The sequence below is a fragment of the Lathamus discolor genome, chromosome 15, assembly GCF_037157495.1.
Source record: "Lathamus discolor isolate bLatDis1 chromosome 15, bLatDis1.hap1, whole genome shotgun sequence".
Lineage (NCBI taxonomy): Eukaryota > Metazoa > Chordata > Aves > Psittaciformes > Psittacidae > Lathamus > Lathamus discolor.
The window spans coordinates 4,352,431-4,374,861 of NC_088898.1; the positions used below are offsets into that span (position 1 = coordinate 4,352,431).

The 22,431-nt window shown below is 37.5% G+C and overlaps 1 protein-coding gene across 6 annotated transcripts in view; it reads left to right on the forward strand.

Annotated features, from left to right (window-relative positions):
* AK8 (adenylate kinase 8) overlaps positions 1 to 22,431 on the forward strand; it is a 65,286-nt gene that overhangs the window by 10,772 nt on the left and 32,083 nt on the right. For 5 of the 6 annotated variants that reach the window (XR_010616210.1, XM_065696081.1, XM_065696084.1 and 2 more), the window contains exons 5-10: positions 2,188 to 2,256; positions 9,479 to 9,560; positions 11,077 to 11,148; positions 11,929 to 12,129; positions 14,668 to 14,799; positions 17,040 to 17,129. Coding sequence is in view for 5 of the 6 variants with exons in the window: in XM_065696081.1 (XP_065552153.1) it covers positions 2,188 to 2,256; positions 9,479 to 9,560; positions 11,077 to 11,148; positions 11,929 to 12,129; positions 14,668 to 14,799; positions 17,040 to 17,129 (646 nt within the window). In the remaining variant the exon portion in view is untranslated. The remainder of the gene's footprint in view (positions 1 to 2,187; positions 2,257 to 9,478; positions 9,561 to 11,076; positions 11,149 to 11,928; positions 12,130 to 14,667; positions 14,800 to 17,039; positions 17,130 to 22,431) is intronic. The other variant, XM_065696083.1, reaches the window with a different exon arrangement.

Below are 22,431 nucleotides of genomic sequence, written 5' to 3' on the forward strand. Positions count from 1 at the left end.
TACAGCTTTACAGCGGTATAGAAATAGTGATTAAACCAGTGTATATAGAAAAGTCTGAACATAAGAAAAATACTGTAGCAGCAGGTCTTACTCAGTAGCTAAATTGAATGTTGGACAGGCTCAGAGTGCCTTAGGTAGGTTATGGTTCTGCAGTAACCGAAATGTATGTGTTTCCTTGTCCATTATTGCAGATGTCTGGGAGGTGCAGCCCCATCTACCAGGCTTATGATATATTTATTGTGAGTATTTATGAGAGAGAAGCTGTAAATATGCTCTCTGCTATGTATCAGATTTAATGATTTCTAGTTGAATAATTAGGCATTCTGCAAGCAACCTATTGAAAATGATTTCATAGGCTACTGCTCAGTAGGAGGAAAACTGACCAGGAAATGAGACTGGAATTGAGCCACAGAGAGCAGAAGGAACCAAACCAGTGAAATACAGCATGTGTGTCCTTGTTTTTGTGCAATAAACCCTGCTCAAAGGAGAAGACTGAGAATACCACTGCACTGGAAGAAGTTAGTGTAATTTTGGTTTAAATGGGTTTGGCAAGGCTTAGCAGAGTGGACCCCCAGCAGTCACTAGCCTGTCTTGACGTGACACATCAAAGAAGTAAGCGAGACACTAGCTGTTTCTGATAGCAGCATGATGCACCTTTGGAAGGTGACAGACTCAAAGCCTCAGACCCAGGCTCCAGCAGCACCAGGCTGCAGGAGGCTTTGACACACCACCCTGTGGGACCTGCTGATTTTCAAGAGACATGGCAATTTCTTTCCGTTATTCTCTTTTACCAGCTTGAATGCTGCCTTATGAATGGCTGATACTAGGAAAGGCACTGAGAACTGAGGACAGCAGAGAAACAGAACAAAACCCACTGCCTGACTGGGCCAACTTGTTCCACAGCCAGATGAAGACTGGTTGCTTTTGTGTATCCTGGAGTGCTTGGTCCACTCTACTATAAAAGTGACTTGTGCGGTAGCACTTCCTCCACTCCTGGTGAAGTTGTTTCATGATCTAATGAAGAAGATTGTGATGAAATCTTTACACATAGTCACATTTTCATTATATCAATCTACGTCATTTAGTATAACATATGCCTGCAGAAATAGTCTTTTTTTAGTCTTTTAGCTCACATCATTAGGTGAAAGATGTTTTTTTTTGAGTTGGGAAGTAGAGAGTCTAACCTGCAGGATATTCTCTGAGTGTTCATTTTACCAGTAATGACTAAATGAATGAGACTGATACAAGGCATTTAGTCACATGCTTAATGGCTGGCATGGCCAAAAGTTTAGACTTCATCAGATTAAACTGGCTAATGTAGAATTTGTTTAACCATGTTCAGCATAGAATGAAGGCATAAATTAACAAGATAGTCAAGAAAATTCTTACAAGAAGGAAAGAAAGGATTGTTAATTTCTATTCAGGAAATCTAATACAATAACAAAGAGTATTAGAAAGATGCTAAATCTGTAGAAGAAATTTGCTCTTCTCTCAGATAGCAAATGCTGTCTTACAAACCATCACTAAGTATGGACAAAGTAATAGTGACGGAAAGAAACAGTGCTCCTGAAAAGATTGGCACACGCAGCTTCAATCCTGTTTCACAGTCCTGAGTTTAAAAATAAGCTAACTTTAACATTAAAATTAACTTGAACCATAAAATGTATTTTAAATAAACTTTTTGGATGATGCAAGAGACAGAGTTGCCTGAAATTATGAAACAAAGCTCCTGAAAGTCAGACTCTGTTCTTTGCTCTGTGTTTGAGTTGCTGCTTCTCTCACATTATAACTGTTAAGATCACTAATGCTGAGTCCACTGGCACATGGGGCAGTACTGGGTCAGATACTTGTGGTAGAAAAAACTGCTTGTGCTTGTGGTGATCTTATGGATCCCTTTGCAGGTTTGTTGTCCAGTGTGTGTGTTAGTGTGCAAAACTTGGCATTGCTTCCATGTTACTGTGCAAAATACATGGATGTAGGCTTTGTGTTCAGCTTACCTTTAGCACTGATTTTTGTGCCCTTATTAACTGTCTGATATATTATGTTAATGGCTTGGAACTTGCAGAGATTTATTTATTTATTTTTAAGAAGACATCTCACTTCACCTTTAACCGGGCTGTGCCTGCATGGTAAAATTCCTTTTGAACTCAATTGTGAATATTCAGCCTTTTTTTGTTCTTTCTTTAGAAAATTCCCAACGCGCTTTGGGCCAATCTGATCCAGGAACGTCTGTCAAACGTGGACTGCATCAAACAAGTAAGAATTGCTCCTCAGAGGGCCGGTGGATAAGCACTTACACAACTCGTGCATAGTAGTTAGCATTCTGAGTCCTGAGTAGAGAAGGGAATGGGGGCAAATCATTGGGGGCTGTGGAGCCGATTGCTTTCTTGAACATCAGCAGAGGGAGTTTGGAGCTTTATTAACAGGATAAAGGGGAGGATGAGAGTATGCATATGCTAATCTTCTAGCACAGAGATGATCAAAGGCTGAACAAGCATAGCTTTGTTGATTGCCTGGGGCAACTGGCAGAGATATAGTGGACAAAACAGATAAACAGGAAATATATAAAAATCAATATGTTAAGATTTTTAACTCTTATTGAGGAAAGGAGGGAGGGAAGAGTTTAATATTAATAATTTCATTTTTCTTTATTTCTCATTGTTGGTTTATTTATTTTTTTTTTTAATTCCTGTGTTGGGAAAAACTGCCTTTGAATATATTCTGGGTAATAATAATAATGTTCACTGTTAGTTTACACAAATAGGCAACTGAATAGGTTTAGCTCTATTCACACATATGTGGCTTTTCTTTTTTTTCTCTGTGTACTTAGCCTTAATGTAAGTAGAGACTTTTAACATAACACCAAAAGAGAACTTAAGTAGATTATATATTGGTCTGGAATCAATGAAAGCGAAATCTTTTTTTATGTGATTCCTTTAAAATCTCAGATATTGTGATGGTTTATTGAGTCCATAATCAACCAATTATGAGGAATTATTTGTAAGAGACATACTAATCTAATGGATAAAACCCTGTTTCTAAACAGTGCCACAATCTGAACTCCCCATTATTTGATGCATATCTTGAGAGGGAAAAGTCTGGTCCAAAGTAGGTGTTATGTTCATGAAGGGCTAAACAGCTTTTTTCAGATAAATGGTATGTGTTTTCAGAGCAATCACGGTCTCTCTCACGCTTTGGGTCAGGGGATAACTAGAACTTCGTGGCCTCACAGAGGCTCATAGCTTTGTTCAAATCTGTTGCTTCTCAACACCATCATCCTCTACCTTGTTGGTCGAATTACCAGGGCTGGTAATCAACATTTCGTTCAGGTATAAAAATTGCTTCCTAAAGCTTCTTGGCATTAGGCACTGAAAACCTTATGTCTTGTACTTCTTTCTCTGTCTGACTTTTGGTGCAGTCTGCAGACCAGATCCTTTCCTCCATGTAAAACAAAATCATCATGGGGGCTGTGCTACTGCCTCATAGTTTTTAAGATGGTAATTCCTTAATGCAGAGGTGTCTATAGGTGCAGAGAAGCATCAACAAAGCTAGCAAGAACAACTGAAAAAAATATTCTGCCCCTGATTGAAGGTTTCAGCTTTTAGAACTCGGATAATGTGAATGATTGCCAAAGAAGCGGCTTTCAATGGACCTGCCTTGTGTAATCTAGATCAGATCATCAATTACATGTATGAGCTGTGGAAAGGATAACTTGATCAGGATAGTAATGAATAGCTTGAGACACAATCTCTTAAAATGTTCCTGCCTGAGGGGTTTGCTAGAGGACATCTGTCTGTGTCATGTTTCTGTTGTGAGTACATAACTGTAGCAAAATAGGCAGTAAGCTGGTCTTGAAGCAGTAGCTTGGAACTAGCAATAGCTGAACTTCAACCTATCCTGTTATCATAATTTTTATGTGGGTGATTTTTGAACATTTCATTGCATTTGTAGCTAAATCCAGCTTTAACAAGAGGCTTACTTTAGCAGAACATTGGGATGCATTGTTGGCTCCCGTACCTATTTACAAATGACACTACAGGACTTTTAAACTGCACTAGTATTTCCTTGTGTGGGGAATTGCCAAGATGTTAGGATTTTAAAATGTACTGGCAGTTCTAAACTGCAAAGTGCGGATTTTTTTGATTCCCCCACTCCTGCCTTCTTTCCACTTTATGTCAATTAATAAAATCTACTTTGCCATGCAGGTAAGACGTGTTTAGGCAAAATGCACACTACTGTTAGTTCAAGCTCTTACTTTCTTCCTAAACCTAGCTATTGTTTCTCTCTGCATTTGCTTTGTACACTGGTGTGATCGAGGCTTGGGAACACTGTTGAAGAATTTTCTAGTTTATTATGTGTAAGGGTATGACACACACCCTGCCCTTTCTTTCTCAAATGGATTTCTTGGGCTTTTCAACTGGCAGGAGAACCTGTTTCAAAACACACATGTGGGGTATCATCTTGTTAATTTTTGTGGCATTTTGAATTAAAGAGTGTAGCTGAGGAGCACTTGAGAAACCAAAATTGTCAGTTCTAGATATATGAGCAAACGAGCAGCAAAAAAAAGGCTCTGAATGTCAACATTTTTTATGTAAGCAGTGCAAGGATGTATCATGGATATACGGCAAGTCAGGTGACTATATGATTTACTACCTTGTCTTTGTGGCAAGATGTGGAACATCTGTCTCAAGTGAAACTTCTCTAGTATGTTTAAAATATATTTAAACCTGTAGAAGTGGAAGTGAATTAGAAGGATGATAAACTCAAGAGAGAAGCTGCTCTTCTGGCTGCTGGCTGCTGGTCTTTAGGCTGGTTTCAGACCCCAAACATAGTCCTTTTCAGCTTAACACTAACAGCTTCTCTGGTTGTGCTACTAGTATTTGCCTGATGAAAAAAAGGTATGTTTGTTTTCAACACCTGATTTTTCCAGTGTTTGTTGTGAAAAGGTGAGTTTTACCAACCATCACTGTATAAGGAAAATCCATTGCTCTCCAAAGGCTGCATCCACCCTATGCTATTTTTGTCCCAGGCTTTCTATAATTGTTGGCATGATTCTAGTTCTCCTTTTAACAGCGAGGGAAGGATCTCTAAGTGACTGTTATTTTAAGTATTAGGTCATCTAAACTCTGAGTAAGGTGACAAGATGGTTAAAATGCCAACAGCTGTATGGTGTCCTGCCTGCATTTTATGTTCCTGTTGTTAGCACCTGCAACCCTGAATCAGTGCTGGATGTCTTGCAGAGCTATGGGGGAAAAAAACACCTTTATAATGCTTCCCTGAAATTCGTCAAGAATGGAGAGGGTGTTAGTGATCTAGGTAAAGATTCAGCTGGTTTTAGGAAAAAAGCACATAATTGACTTTGCAAAGTTGTGATGGTTATTAAAAATCTTTTAATTACTAGACAGTAATTTATGGTCACATTACACGTCTTCTATATGGAAAGGGATCTATGCATTTTAATTGCAGCATTTTCCTTGTGTGATTGGAAATAGAATTAATACTGTGGATTTTTTTACATGGTTGAACAGATTTATGCTATTCCTTTCAAAACATGAGTCAGCATGTTTTTACTGAAAATGTTAATAGATGAGGAGCAGTGTGTTGGACCATAGTACCACAGCTCTTTGTTTTATTTCTCCTTGTGGTGTCATTGGCTTGGCATTAATTGTACAGCTTTCATCCCACCGACAGTAGGAACACAGAATTTTTGTGCCATTGTTTTGACACTCACAGGTTTATAGATGTCACAGGCATTCTCTAAGGAGAACATTTTTATTGATCAACAGCTCTGCTGAGGCTCTGTGTTATGTGTTCTTCTAACACAAATGTAGTTAGGACTGCAAGGGATCAGATGGGTAGGTCTTTCAGCATAGGCAGAAAACTTATTGCAGGTATTATGTTAGAACCTGGTGCTTGTGCAGCTGAAACAAAGACTTTTCATCTTACAGGGTTAGTACATGTTGTCTGTGGCACCTCTGACTGCTGGTGCTGTGGAGGGAATGAATATATAGAACTGGAGAAGGCTGGTGAAGAGACTGCTATATAATGAATTTGTGAGGGAGTCAGCTGAAAAATTTACTGATGGCTTAGGACTATTTAGAAGCTAAGCTTAGGGCAGTGATTCATGAGTGGCAGAATTCCTTTTGATTGCTATGAAACAATTCCAAATGGTAGTGGCTATCCTTGAAAGGGGAGGCAAACATATCAGTGGTTACTGGTTCTTTTTGGGTTTACCTTAGCAGATCAAGAGCATCATGTTGTCTCTGAAAATCCATGTGAGAATAGTGATTTATCTGGGGCGAGTGTGTGCCTATTCACCATGGGGTTTTTTCCCCAAGAAGAATGTGGCTTTTTAAAAAAGCTTTGCAGCTTATTCAACCTACAGAAATAATGCGGGGAATGAAAGGTTTCTTTCTAATGGCAAATTATAAAAGTTTTCCATATTACTGGTGTTGATGGAGTGCAGAGTTGACTATTCCTACTGCTAAGTCTGCTGCTTTCTGAAAATCTCAGGAATTTTAGATCCATACTGGCAAATGTATTACCGATACTATTTTTTGGCATTATTTTCTCTCGCCTTTCACAGGTGGGACTAAAAAGCACGTGATACCTTTTCAAAACTACTGAGTGATGATATGGAGAAGCTGCCTTGTTTTCCTAAAGGCAGCATGTTCATGACCTTTGTCTGTGCTTGCGACCGAAGTTTCAGATGTGCCAAATAATTCAGCGTAATTTCTCTATGCTGTTCCTTTTCATTGTTCTAAAGCAGTGTCAATTCTGGATTTTGTAATTAAAAAAATAATTATTGAGGATGTACAGGTTAAATAACCAGAGAGATGTTGAATACCCAAGTCATTATTATTGGGGTGGAAAGTGTGAAAGTGTGTAGGCTTGGTGTTATAGTTGAGAGTAGTGCAGCAAAGGACTGAGATTTACATTTGGGAATGACCTTGAGCATTTCCAGGTTCCTTAAGTCCAGAGAGAAAAGTGATGGCTTTGAAAGTACTTCCTTGTTGCTGATTTTCAGCATGGCATGGGTCTCCAAGGAGCACTTCACCTGGCATTAAAGCAACAGCAGAATGCTGTATTTACAGCAGTCTTCTTCTGGGGAAGCATTGAGGTTTCCAGCTGAAATAGAGGAACAGTGACCACAGAGTAAAGGCACTATGGAATTACTCACTTTTAGCCTTTGTTCCACCCTTGATGTGATAAGGTGCGATCCATGCATGGATGTAAGGTTACTGCTATCAAGAACAAAAAATACATGATTTCTTAAAAAAACAAATTTGCCATGTGACGTTACTAATTACACTTTCATGATAGTCAGGAGGGCAAAAAAGACCAGTGTTTGCATAAAGCATGATAGGCATATTTTTAAGTCAGGTCTTGCTCTGCTGTGTCTCGCTTCCTCTCGCTTCGTTCCCAAGCCACAATCGCTTTTTACTCCTCTTTCTTTTTTTCCCTATTTTTTTTTATCTGTGACATCTGCTTGGAGCTTGTCCCTCCTGTGATCCCATACCACTTGCAGCTGTTCAGACCTCCAGCTCTGAGCCGTGCATGGGGTGCCCTGAGCATAAGGCCTTTTTGATGTGTGATAAAACAGAACCAAGCCACTGGGGGTATGGAGAGGGAATGCAGCAGAATATCAATAAACCTGTTCTGAACAAAGCTGCAGCTCTGTGGTGGAATAGACATTTCACTGAAGTGTCAAGTAGATGGATAATGTATTCTAATTAGGGACTGACTGATACCCCGCAACTTGGAGACCTTTGGAAATCAGATCCAAAATGTTAACTATTTTTGTAGTGTGTGTTTATTTTGCATTTGTTTAATGCCTTAAAACCTATTTGTTGCAAGAAGCTATTTATTGAGCTATATTTTCTTACATTGAAAAAACTTTTAGCTATAAAATTGTTTATTGTCCATTTTAAGGACTTTTGAAGTTTGTATATAAACCTCTTGAAGTTTGTTAAAAATACGATGTTGTGTTTTGCTGCCTGTTGCTCAGGGTGTGTTTTTGAGCAATAAGCTGTAGTGACACCAGAAGCCATAGGTTTGTGTTGGGGTTGTTTCCCATTCATTTCGTTTTAGTTTCCACAAGTGTTGCACTTGGAGTGGAATAAATGAACCAGATTTGTAGCCTGCGTAAATTGACAGAGATTTTTTGGCTTCAGACCTCTGATGCCATCCCTTCCTAGAAGAGGATCTGGGCCTATATGTTTGTTCTAGAGGCACAATATATTCAGAGCTAGTGCTGAAGTTCCTAGCATATCACTAAAAATATTGTGCAGCTTTGCCTACTCCAGGTCCCAAGGGATAAATTGATTTCTCAGCACCTGGGTGACCTTAGACAGTGGTTCATTCTAATTCGACAGAGCAAACACTGGGAGTGGCAAAAAAGGCTTTTTCAGTTCCTTGAGTCTCTTATTTCCTTCAGCTATCAGCAGGATGACATGTTCCTGAAACCAGGCTAATTAAGGAATTTTAAATAGTCTGTTTTCTTGTATAATTGGAATGTCCCATTTCCTCCTACAGAAGTCATGGAGATACGTTTCCCTGAAATACTTCTAAAACCTTTGGACCCCAAACTGACGGATCTTCAAATTTATGTGGGTGATGAGAATGATTGCCAGCTAATGCAATATTAAAATATCTTCAATTCAGTGCAAATATGGTTTCCAGATTTATGGTGGTATCACAAAGTTATTCTGAAGCATAAGAAATAGTGCTAAGGACACGTGTGGTTGAGCAACTAACAGATAAATCAGAGAAAGTACAGGAGATTCAGACTTGAGACTGGGAAGTGGATTAGATTTCAGAAACTGCATCACACAAACCGAGGCAGCAGCTCTCCTATGGTATTTCACAGATCTGTAAATGTTTTTTTAAAGATGCTCAATCCAACACTTAGCTGGCTATAACAAGGACTTTAGGGAGCAAAAGGCTCTTTTTTCTTTTCTCTTACTTTTGCTCTGTTGCTTCATTAGCTTTGGGAACGCTGGTTCCATTACTGTGAGTTTTCCTGTATAATTTAAGAAAATAATGAAAGCATGCATATTTTCCTCAGTGTTCTTGGCATTAAATCTGCCTTTAGATTTGTTTAGCTTCTTTTTTATACACAGTGTGGGCTGTTATACTTTTGAATATTTCAAAACTGTAGAAATTGTTTTGGGTTGTTTTTATTCAAGGTAGAAATTTTGGGTTTAAGATTGAAACATGAAAAAAAACAACCAGTCATTGCTACAATACATAAGTTCCCATTGCTCTGTGGCACTGTGTGTGTATTAGTGCATGCCATTTCACAAAAATAGCAGTGTTCCACGTTTGTTTTCTTCTCTCACAAACATCTATAACAAACACTGTACTGTTGGGGGATCAGAGTAAGGTAGTTTTTGTTCAGGCAGCACTGATATTTAGTCCTGTTTTTTTGTTTTTTCTCTTCCAGGATCAATAACTGTTTCATGTTTTTGTTCAATAGGGATGGATTTTGGAAGGCTTCCCTGAAAATCAGGAACAGGCATGGATACTGCAGTCATCTGGCATCATTCCTAGGCATGTTGGTAAGCAGTACAAGGTTTATGTGATTGCATCCAGTAGGAAAGACTAGAAGTGTTTCTCCCCAAAAATCCTCAATAAATTTGATACTGACGACACCAGAGTCACCACACAGCAAAATTCGTCAATATGGCTTAGATTCATTCAAGAATTTGAGGTAACCTGTGAGACTTTAAACCCTGTCTTTCACACATGAACCCTTTTCTTCTTGCACATTAGATTTCTGTATATTCAGGAAAATCCCAGCAAGTATGTCTGAGCAGGTAGATGCAGCTGTGCTTCTGTTCTAGGGGTGGGTCTCAGTTGTCTCTGCCTTCCATCTCTAGAAATTAAACTTTATCCTCAGACCAAAACAATTCCTTGTGTCCTAAATACAAACTCATCCTTCTGTTGAATTAAAGAATGCAAACTTTACTCCACCAAGTGAAGTGGAAACATCACGGTTTTAAGCTTGACCTTTCAGATTATGGGTGGATTCTTACTTCATTTGAGAGGAATCTGTTTACTGGCGAAGTGCTGATATCCAAGACGTTGACAGTTGCCCTTGCCATCTAGAAGAATCCAGTTGTCCCAAATTAGTATGGCTAGAGCACCTTCTTAGAATGTAAAGAATTGTTGTGGTTGTGTGGAATACAGTGTAAATGCAAAGTGTAGAGCTTGGTGGTGGATAGTGAAAAGAACGTTAGTGAACTTGATGAATTGTCACTTTGGATTTGATTTGCAGGAGATTTAACTGTGAATGAAGAATTCAGAAATCACTGCAATAGAATTAGGAAAAAATGTTTAATGTCTAGTACTTGCATGTATTTTTAATATACCTAATAACATCTGAAGTGGAGTTTTGCTCACAATTATATCTGTGCCACCAAGACCTGAATGAGAATCTTAAAGCTCAGTCTGTCTAGCTAATCAAAAAGAAGAGTGAGAAGAGATTTATGGTATGTGAGTACCTTAATAGGGAGAAAAGGTATCTGGAAGAGCCATTTGATATGGAGGAGAGAGTAATAAGAAGAACTTTTTTTAAATCTGTAATCATATGCACTGAAAGTAGTAATTAAATTCCAATGTTTAACTGTGAGGATGATGAGCCAAAAGCGACCTAGGGACCTGACAGATTCTTCATCTTTTGATGCTTTCTAATCAAGTTTGAACACTTTTCTGTGAGGTTATCAGAAAATAAGTTTCACTGGTCTCACTACCAAAGTACCTGGGTAAACTTGTTAACGGGAGTTGGATGATGGGGACAGCCTGTGTACTCATGGTTATTGGACTGGATACATATATGTTAATGTGTGTTTTGTCCTACTATACTGTTTTGGAGGTGGAGCAAAATTCTGATTGAAAGTGAGTATTTGCAGGTAGAATACTGGAAAAGGAGATTGAGGCAGATGTGCTTAAAATGCATTAATCCATTTTTAGTATTAGGACACATTTGAACAGTTAAAGGAAATAAAGCAATTAACTAACAAGAGCTACACTTTTTTCCTTCATTTTATTTTGTTTTGTTTTTTTCGTGCCTAGTTGTGCTTTATGCTCCAGATGCTGTGCTGATTGAGAGGAACAGTGGGAAAAGGATTGATCCCAACACAGAAGGTGCAGTACGTGTTTGCTCCTGATCTCCCTTAGAAACTGGAGAGTTGCTCAGAACCATTCTAAAACCAATAGGATTCAAACTTAAATGGTATCCCTTTAAGAACTAGTAGGAATTTATAATTATAAATTCATCTGTTTGGAAAAAGTATTTGTTGATGTTGCATTATTTTCTGTGCCAATAAAATATGGAAAATGCAAAGCTCAGTATTGAGACTGCAAACAGTAGACTACGGCTATAGCAGAGAATGTCTGAAGGTTATGTCTGCCTATATGAGCTTACATTTTGCTGTGCATCTTTGCTAGAGTCTGGGATTATTTTTTTTTTCCTGATGTGCAGGTATGCCTTTCGGTATCTTCTTTTAAATGACTGTCAAATAGACTTACTTCTGTATTGTTTGTTGTGTACCAGTCATCCATTACATAAAATCCTGACAGTGATCAATAAAAAAATCATACTGAATGCTGGAAGAGTGCAATTAGGAGGGATGTTCTTAACTAAAAAACGGCTTTTATTTGTTGTAAGGGAGATTTGCTTATCAAAGGACTTGCTTAAGGCTCATTCTAAGAATCTGGAGAGGTATCCCCAACCTGGCTACTTCCTGTCTGTGCATGTGTGGAGTAATAGCTTTCAGTACAGGTAGGAAGGGAAGTGCATAGGTTATTGCTCGCCTCAAAGTCTAAAGCTTAAAGATCATGATTTTGTTTGTTAGGAAACCTTTTGGAGCTGAGCAAGACCTATTAAATAACCCTCTTAGTTCCTAATCAGTGTCTAACTTCCAGAGGTGTACCATACGACCTTTGACTGGCCACGCGATATGCTGATACAGGAACGTTTGGTGAAACCAGAAGATCTATCTGAACAGGAGATGTCAAAGAAACTGCTGGAATATCACAGAAACTTCCCTGGGATTTTCCAGATCTACCAAAAAGTTCTGAAATCAATCAATGCAGACCAGCCTTCTATGGATGTCCTCTCACAGGGTAAATATGCATCTTTATGGCAAATCTGATAGTTGATAAAATGCTTTATATATACGTTTGAAAGGTAGTTCCTAGCTGTTAGAGACAGTTTGTAGGATTAGGATTAGTCAACACAGATAGCTCCCAGATGAGTTATGTTCCTTCTAGTACAACATTTGGGCTCTTCCTGGTAATTATTTTACAGGACTAAAGTGCAGGTAACTGGAAAGTCTTAGCACCGCAGTCCTGCCAAGGAGCAGCTGAGTCAGAGCAAATGTCATGGTTATTTCTGCAAGAGTCTCTTCTAAAAGGCTGCATTGTGGCTCAGTTGTTAATCTCCCAAAGGGCTGGTACCTTCCACAAGTCTGGTAACAAGAAGTAGGAGTAGTTCAAAGCCAGTAACATTTCATTATTTAAAAGCTGTTCTTGCTGGTAGCTTTTCTGTTCAACAGTTCTTGTTTGCCTTTGCTTGACTGTAATGCAATTTGACTTTTAATGTTGATTCTTCAAGAAGAGAACAAGGAAACTGCCAGAAAAGACCAATTGATAATGTACTTTGTAGCTGTCAGTCTGTAGATGATCTGTTATATCCCAGTAATTTTGCATCTCAAAAAGGTCTTTTTTTTAATAACAAGTGCTGCACTTTTAAGATAAACAAGGAGGAAGTTTATATTCTGAATTTACAGATTAATTACCTCTAAATTACTTAATTAAATTTAAAAGTTCATATCATCATTCATAAAGAATTCATGCCTTGAATTGTAAATAAAAATGTGAGTGCCTGAATATTAATTATTATTAATTAATAATGTAGTGAGATAAATTGAAAACTGGAATGAAAAAATCCTCTCTAGATCTTTTTTTCTGCAGCATCTCAAGCAGTCAGAGGCTTTTTTTAAAGAATAATTAGCTGTGGAGACTGTCTGGGGGATCATTACTCCTAATTAACTTGGTTATTTACTGCAAATTAAGCATCATTTGTAAGCAGGGTGCTTTGCCTGTAATGTTTGTGCTTTTCAATACACTGGGTTATGGCAAATGTTCAGAATAACTGGAGCACTCCTTGGGTAGCTGATACTTGGGGTTTAGAAAGTTCTGCAGCAAAACACACATTTGCTGTTAGGATTTTCCAGGGTTTTTGTTAAGCTTCTTTATTGCTATAGGTACAGTGTAAAAAAAGAAAGAGGAGATCTCTATCAATATTAGTATTATTATGGATTGTTTCATACAGTTACAAAATTCTGTAAATTTTTAAACCGTAATGCAATTATTGCTCACATATGCTGGGATGCGTGACATCAAATTCAGTTTGTATGGTGTAGTGTCCCAGTACAGCTTGTGGCACTGGAGAGGAGATGTACACAATCCTGTGTGGTTGCAGTTTGAGTTAGTTTCTCAGTTCTGTAGGTTCACTGCCTAGAAATACCAGGGCTGGAGTTTGCTGGAGATGCTTCCGGCTTACAAATGTACTTTAGAATGAAACCAAAGTGTCTAACAGAGAGTCCTAAGAAAATTTGTTAGTATTCAGCAGTGTGTTGACAATGGTAGTTAAAATACTGATCCTCATGGTGCCCTCCATTCTTTTATCCTTTTGTGGTTTTGTTTGTTCTGTTTGTTTTGGGGTTTTTAGGATGGGCTTATGATTCTTACAAACGTTAATGTCTAAGCTTGTCCTGTTTATTAGTCATAAAAAGGGCACAGGGAGTAAGAGTCTTTGGCTGCGTCCAAATACAATCCTAATTTGTCTTCACTGCCAAGCCATATTTTCTTTTAGCTTCTTGGTTATCTATCAGGTTCTCTTTTGAAATTGTAATAGAGTTCAGATCTCTATAATACATTACATGATGACGCTTCATATGTCCTGTGGTCTTTCCAAAGCTCTTATCTGTAGATCGACCTGAATGTAGTATTTCCTACACAATACGAAATGTGGAAGAGTAATGTCCAGCAAACAGTAGAATGGGACAGAGAAACTCAAGGCAAAAATGATGGACATGAGAATAAAACCATACTGGGTTGTGCGTTGTCAGTGCCATGTTGTGTCATGACATCCTATGCTACAAGTTTATAATACTGTTATTAGGAGTCTGTTAACCACACACAAAGAGCTGGTTAAATGTCATATTAATTTAACATCCTGAGTTTTTACACTTAAATATTTGTTCAGAAACTGCAGAAAGTATTAAATGTAATTATTATATCCCTCTATATTTTGCATGGTAAAATTGTACCTATCAAGCAAAAATTACTTATGCTAAAAACAGCATGGTAAAAGAGCAGCTGTTAATTGAATCTACTCCTTAAAATGGTTTGACATTTACTGATGAAAGGAAGTATAGGGAATGTGATGATGGTAAAATTTCTGAAGTGCCTCCTGGTGTAAGTTGCTGACATGACATACCAGTGTCCCGTTTTTGGTTGGAGTATCTGAAAGTTTCAGTGTTAAAATAAATGATCATCAACATAATTTAATTTTATTTTGAGAGAAGCTAATATTTATATTATTTAAAAAAAAAAAAGAAATAGGATGTAAACTCTCTTTCTTGCTTCATGTTCTAGTCCTTACCTATGTCCAAACACGGCACCGATCAGCTGCCCCCTTTACACCACGGATTGTCTTTTTTGGACCCCCAGGCAGTGGGAAGAGCCTTCAGGCAGCGCTATTAGCTCAGAAATATGGTGTTGTCAACAGTAAGTTCTCAGTAAATATGTACTTTGCTCAGTTCCCCTTTTCTCTGTTTCTGATCATTTATCTTTTGCTGTCTGTCTTTCCTACTTGCTCATAAAATTTCTGTTTGTCCATTGCTATGGATGTCAAGTTTTTGAAGGAAGTGAAGTAGTATAAACCAGTAGAGCATATATTGTGCCAAACCAGCTATAACATTATTTAGACATGATTTTTTGTACCCATTACATCAGTATTTTTCCATGTGTTAGTTCCTGTAGTGCTCTGAATTCTTCTGTGGATCAGTGGATCATGAATAATGTCCTTGTAGTTTCAGCTGTCTGACCAAAACTGGGGCTCTTTTAAAAGAGAGTTTACTCTGAACTTTAATGAAGACTCAGGTTCTGTGCATCTGAAGTAATGTAGTAGAAAATAAGTGATTATTTAAAAGTGCATTCTCTTTCTTTGGTACAGGAGGCCCAGAAAATTGTAGGTGGTGCTCGTTCATGGTTAGCGTGCTAATGCCTAGATCATAGGTTTGTGCAGTTCCATTACAGGCACAGAAACAGCTATGAACTGTCTACCTGTCAGTTCAGGGTCCTAGGTTTAGCATTTTTCTATTTGCAATCTTTACTATTATTTTAGTGTTTTAAAAACCATACATAACTGTAACTAAAATGATACCTGGTGAACTTGAAAAGGGTAAATTTAAATTATTTAAAAATCTATATTACAATACTGAAAAGTACAGATAAAACTGATAGACTGTGCTATCAGTTATTTTAATATTGCTGTGGATTATAATTTCATATTAAAAGTAAATGTAGCTTTATTTAAAGCTGTATTTTTAATAATGGTGTCATTGGCTTAATGAAAAATAAACCATGTTTAAATGTGTTAAAAAAAACTTGTCCTCATGTTTCTGAATGTATTTAATGTTTTTTGACTTTATTTTTAAAACTGCAAATTTGATAGTGTTTTCATCTAGGTCAAAATTTGCATCTATTTCTAAAGTAACTACTGGATGAGACTGCTGCAGCTGCTCTTACTAAATACCATTGCCACTGCTTTACCTGAATTTTAGTATACTGTAAACCAAATATTAGAAGAATTAAGTATTTAATTAATAGACCATAGTCTCATGAATTGGATTGAGTTTAAGTTTATATATATATATATATATATATATATATATTAGTTCTCTTAAACCGGGGTCTATGAATTGAGTTTCTGTTACGTTTTCACACCATTTATTCACACCATGTGTTGACACAAATTTTCTTCTTCAAGACAACTAGTAACTGTTAAAATCTGTGCTCATCCCTTGTTGCTTAAACATTAAATTCCATCAGCTTTATCCAAGAGATGTTGCTGTGGAGTATTTTTCCTCTTGTTTGCCAAACAGGCTCATTAATGGCAATAAAGCAGATGAAAGGGCTTGCTGCTCTTGCCATTAAAGTCAGTGCAGCTGTAGATGTTGGTGCTCTTGATTTCAGAAAAGGTAGAATTAACTTCTAGTTATTAATTGAAAGGTCATGCAATAATGTACAGAGTGATTTTTATCTAATACTAACCAAAACGGAGTTGAAACTAGGACTTGGGATGTTGTATAACCTCTCCATGCCTTGATTCCCTCCCTGTGAAATAAGTCAGGAATGTTGCATTGAGCTTCTGTGTGGCAGTGAGACTCAGTAACTCCGGTCAGAAAGGCAGTATTTCACGTACCAGTGTCCTGACTAAAATTTTAAATCCGCACCTTCTGGTGTTCTGTGTATTAGAAGTCAAATATAATACTGCATTAGCACAGTTTTTTAAATATAATTCTTACATGATCATTAAATGATCCAGGGAGTCACTCCCTTGAACTGCAGATTTTCCCGTACCTCCAGCTGAGCCACTGAGATGCTGTTCAGCAGGTGTAACTTTATTCAGTATTTACAAGTTTATAAAAAGTGAAAACCACGAGCAATCCTTGACTTGTTATTTCAGAAACATATTTGATTAATATCTTTATGTCTATTTTTAATATGTTCTTTGCCAAATGTATTCCTTTTTATTCAGTATTCTCCCTTGCTCAGTCTCTTTGCTTTTAGGTCTGCTTGGCCAGAAAAAAAACAGATCCTAACAACCAGCCCCCAAACCCTACAACTTTTATTTTATTCAGTGACCTTATTCCAGTATGCAGCTTCTGGGTTTTATTTCTCTTCTTTGTTGCTTCCTTTTTAAAATTTAACCTTGTGTCTTTTTTGTTCTGCCTTCCTGTTAGTTTGCTGTGGGCAACTGCTAAAGGAAATTGTTGCAGGCAAGACAAAACTTGGGGAACTCGTTAAGACTTACATTGACAGTGGATACCCAGGTAGGGCACATTGTTGTCTCATTACACTGTAGTTAAAAATTTGTGACAAAAAAAATAAATTGTGAGTGAATTTTTCTTGGTTAGATTCTAACCCAAGTTACACCAGAGTAATCTGGAAGTTGACTAATTCCATTCCTTACATGTGATTTGTAACACTGCATAACAGAAGTTAGATTTCTGAGCTCTTTGATATCTTCAAACCAAATAGTTCACTGTTCCAATGAAATTCAGGTTTCTTCTACGCATTCCAAAATTTGAATTCCATGTTTTTATCTCTAAATCAAAATCAGAGTTCTGATCTAGATATATAATTTTAAAATGTTTAAACTATCACTTAAAGCACAGTATTGTGTTTCATTTTTATTTCAAGTGGGCTGTAATAAAGACTATGCTTTTTTTTTTAATGACTTTTAGTATGCTACAGTAGATTACTTTAATGAAAATATTTTAAAGTTTATTTGCATTTCATTTCTATCAGCATTTTTGGTCATAGGAAGGGGCTACCACAAAGAATATCTAAGCAAGGCTCTGTGGTGATTTCAGATAAGTGATGAATACTGTAAGCTCCTTAGGGCAGCAGATTAAACTTAGGCATTTGTTAGTTGTCTTGCACAAGGATAGCTGTCTCGATGTGGTGGGTATTAAAAATCAGACAAGAGCTGTAGTTCTAAAGGATAAGTTGTATTTCAGTAGCATGTGAAAATGTTTTGTTTTTCCAAATTACAATGGCCTGGAAGAGGAACTTTCAGTCCCGTTTCTGGCAACAGGCCAAAGGGTTGCCAACGATACAACTAAAAGGAGACAATCTTGTTTAAGATTGAGAAATCTTGGTTAAGCTTCAGTATTAATGGAATTTTGAGCAAACCCCCCTGAGCAAAGAAAAATCTTCATTGTCTTTTAGTTTTAGCAAGGAAAGTCATTTGGTGAGGTGGAAAGCTTGAAAGTCCCCTTTTTTTGCACAATAGCTTAATTCTGAGACTGAATTACTCAGATCTGAAACATGAGCCTATAAAATTAACTGAGGTTCCCTTGATACCATAGCAAGAGATTCAGTACTTTTCTAAGCATTTCAAAAAGACCTTTGGCAGCCTGCAGCTTTGGGTATTCTATCCCTCTGTCACGCACTTTATCAAGCCATGAGGTAATACATTTTAACTCTAAACTTCATCTCTAGTGAACGGATTGCATTTATTTGTAACTCTGCGAGTTCAGTGCATTAATTTTCTGTGTCAGTCACCATATCACTGGGACTAGGAGCTTACGTGGGAACCATGGGAATGGAAAGCATGAATCTCTACAGCCTGAAAGGGAAGCTGAGTCCTCTGGAACATGGGCTCAGAGATCCAGTAGAGGATTTTCTGATTTAGAGACGCTGCTAATCAGGATGGCCATTTAACTCAAAAGCAAGAGATCTTAGTGTATACTAATTGCAATCTATCCTAGGTCTTCATGTATGGAAATAACTTTATGTGTATAGTGTGATTGATATGAAAGTGGCTGCTTGTGCAGTTTAACTCACATGTGGAGATCATCTTAAGCTCTGGGCTCATGTTTTTTCATGATATCCCTTAATTTCAGAATCTTAAGCGTATACTGTAATTTCATGTCTTTGTGAAGCACAGGACAGTCACTCTAAATACCTCACTCCTTTAATTTCAGTTGTAGCTGAGATGGGAGTTTGGATGATCTATTTATTCAAAGATAGGTCCTTTAAGAGCTTTCTTTACTAAAATGCTTTTTGTGTATTTTAGAAACTTCATCTTAACCATTAAGGTGCATTAAAGGAGATACCAAAAACATTCCCAGTAGTGTAAAATAACAGCACAGGTTATAATTTTTAGCCACTCCTTAAAATACACACGTTCTTAGTGCAAGGGAGCTGTTTCAGGAAAATTAAATTTAATTTGTAATTCCTTTCTCCCTCCAAATTTGAAATTATTTCAGTTTCAGATTTATTTTTTTTAATGTAGGAGGTAAGGATAAAGCTGTACAATGCTTCTGAATGTTAATGGGAATAATAACTGTATTTCTGTGCATTCTGCTAAAAACAATCCCTCTTTGCTTGTGTGCACATATATTTTATTTCAAAATTAAATAAATTAATTAAGGGCTGAATAAAAATAAATATTATATAGCAATACCAGAAATAATAAGTTCTGTCGTTTTGATAATCCTCCTCTCCCAGGGATAACAAAGAATGAATTTACATTAGTAAACACTAACAAGAATTCATTACTACCCTCGCAAGAGGTTTGGAGAAAATGAAGTAACATAGTGTATTGAAGAGGAAAGATGGGCAAAGGATTCTTGCAGTCTTGCTACAGAGGTACAAACAGGTTAATGCAGAGGAAGGATTCTCACACTGTGATTGACTACATTCAGTTTCAAGACATTCACATTTAAGAAGAGTTTGTTTAATCAGTAGCAGACAGTGTTATAGCTGGAATAGCATTTAGAACTTCAACATTTTCATTGCATTTCTAGTTAGGTATTAAGTAAACTTAGTTGTTCTTTGGACAAGCAATCATGCAAGTGGCATTATCACGGAATATCCTGGAACCAAAGGCAGACCGGGAGCAATGCTGTATTCAAATCATTAGTAGTCAAAATGAAACTAGTGCCATAAAATCTTGAGGGCATGCCTCATGTTCTTAAAATGCTTGCCCTAGGGACTGATTTCAGTGTGGTTTTCCTTCTTGTGGACACAATTGATTGCATACAATTAGTCATTTAAGATATGCCAGCAGGGTATGTTGTGGTGTCATAAAAAGACTCAAAACCCAGCTTATTCAAAGCTAACTCATTATTGAATTATTGAGGCTGCCCACTGTCTATTCTATTCTAGTTCTGGTTGACTAACTCAGATCTCTTCTTGGGTTTAGGATTCACAGACATTCTTTGTGTTGTTTTTCCTGTATGGCTATTCATGTGTACAACATGTAATTCAAGAGCCCAGACAATTATATTATTTACCCCAGAAGACTACTCAGTGCATTCCTATTTTCTGTATTTTCTAGTGTTTGCTATCTCATAAAGACCTTATCTCCTGCTTTATCAAACTTTCAGTTTTGTATATGGTGATTTACTTTGCTTAATGAAGGTAGCAGAGTTATATTTGAGCCCATTAATTTTGTAATTGCCAGTACATTCTAGTCTACAGTTGGTGCACACTGAATACTGAAAAGTCTTTTTTCAGTGGGAAGTTCAGCAACCTGACTGCTTTCTGTCTGTCATAAACATAGAGCTGTTCTTTGGACAACCAGTCTGAAATGCACATCCTTTTTCTTTAGGGTATTGTGGTTTGCACTGAATGCTGGGCAATTATTCCTAACTATACTCTGGGCAGAAAATTACACAGTCTGAGACCAGTCTACTGGTCACTAACTTCAGTTTGTTTAAACCTTGATCAGAAATTTAGCATGGGCCATTTGGTCAGCCAAGGAAGAGTTCCATCTGGAGTAAGAGGTGAGTGTAGTGGCCAGAACACTTCCATAGGCAGCAAAATAACTTGAATCCATTCAGTTTGACTCCTTCTGAAATGTTGTGAAGAGCCTGATCCTCCCCTTCTAGTAATTCAGGCTATGGACAAATGATGAATATGTAGATAACCTGTCATAGACCTCACGGTCATGATGAAGACCTTGATGCAGTATTCATGTCCCCAGGTTGCTGTAGTTCTGAGGAGGGCTAGATGGCCTTCTCTACCTGTCTCCTTGAAAACATGGGCACGCATTAATTCAAGGTTCCATCTGCAGGATCTCTGTTCACCATTTTAAAGGTGTCTGTCAGAATTTGATACCCTGAGAGAGGAAAAAAAATGCAGAAAGCATATCCCCCTAAATATCCCTGGTGTTTGCCCCTTGAGATGTTTGCATTTGATTAATGAAAATAGAAGCAGAAGCTTTTTGGTGTTGGGGGCATCACAAAAATAGGAATGGTCATCAGTTAGTTGAAAAGGAATTTGTATGCCACTGTTCAATTTGCTGTGTTCCCATGCTGCAATAGCATGGAATGATCACTAATTAATATATCTGTTTGCAAGGCTGCAATAAATGGAGCCAAGAAAAATGAGACGACAGGAAAACAGCATGAAGAGTGGGGTGAGAGGAAACAACCCCACTTCCAAACCAGTAAGATTCTGCTTTTCAGCTGGGAGAACTGCTATTAGTTTGGGTAACTGTTTTTTCCACCAAAATGAAGATTCAGGTGGTAAAGAGAGCTGATTCGTGGAAGACAGAGAACATTGCACTGCTTGCAGCCTGTTAGAGCTGAACATAAACAATCTGTGTTGTTTTTTCCCCTTTCTTTTTCTATTTTTAAAGTAGTAATATCTGAAGTGGTCCCCAATGGCAGCTTGTATGTAGGGGGTAAAATCTGGAATTCCCTAATTTCTCCTATTTTCTAATGAAAACTATTACTGTACAAATGTAGATTATTTTTCCCCATTATTTTAAATTGGAATGGTTTTAAAGGGGTGCTTTTTGGTGGAGCCTCTGAAAGTTGGGGTCCCCTGGTGATTGTGATCACAGTCTCACTGAAAGCACTTGGGGTTGTTGGGTTTTTTTACATCAAATTAATATTCTCGTCACTCAGTGTGAAGTACAGATTTGACAATAGAGCAGCTTTGTCTTTGTTAAAAACTTGCAAAGAGTTTCAGAGTTGAAAGGCTGAGTAAATCTTTATATCTGAGGAGGTAAGCTTAGTGTTATTTCTTGTTTTTAACAGCGCTGTACTGGCGAGCTGCAAGCTGTCTGAACATTGGAGAGAGACCCTTTGGGAGCTCCATTGGTTTTCAGCAAGTCTTTGCATGCAGTGTGTTTGTACTAGCTGAAGACAGCGCATGGCTCTCTAAATAATTTACAAGTTGATTAATAGACTCACATGGGTATAATTAGAAGAGGGAGAGACAGCAGCTCCAGTAACGGGTACAGTGCTTGGGGGAACTAGAGACTTTATTTTTTTTAAAGAAACTTTCTAGGGTGCTGGGCGTTTGAAGATAAGTTGGGAAGAGCTCAGTGCCTCTTCTCTTTTGAAGTGGAAATAGGACAGTTTGAATCCGTCGAGTTTAATTTTTCACAAGCTTTAGGGGCCCTGCAGTGCAACTCCCTTTTTATTATTGAAAAAAACTCTCCATTTTTCTTTCATTTTTCACACACATGCACACACACACACACAGAGCCCAAACAGTAGCTAATAAACAAATTGATTTTCTACTTTATTTTAGTCTTATAACGATGCTATATGTTCAGCTATATGTACACCTCAATCACGAATATACTGTGTAAAGTAATGGAGATATTTA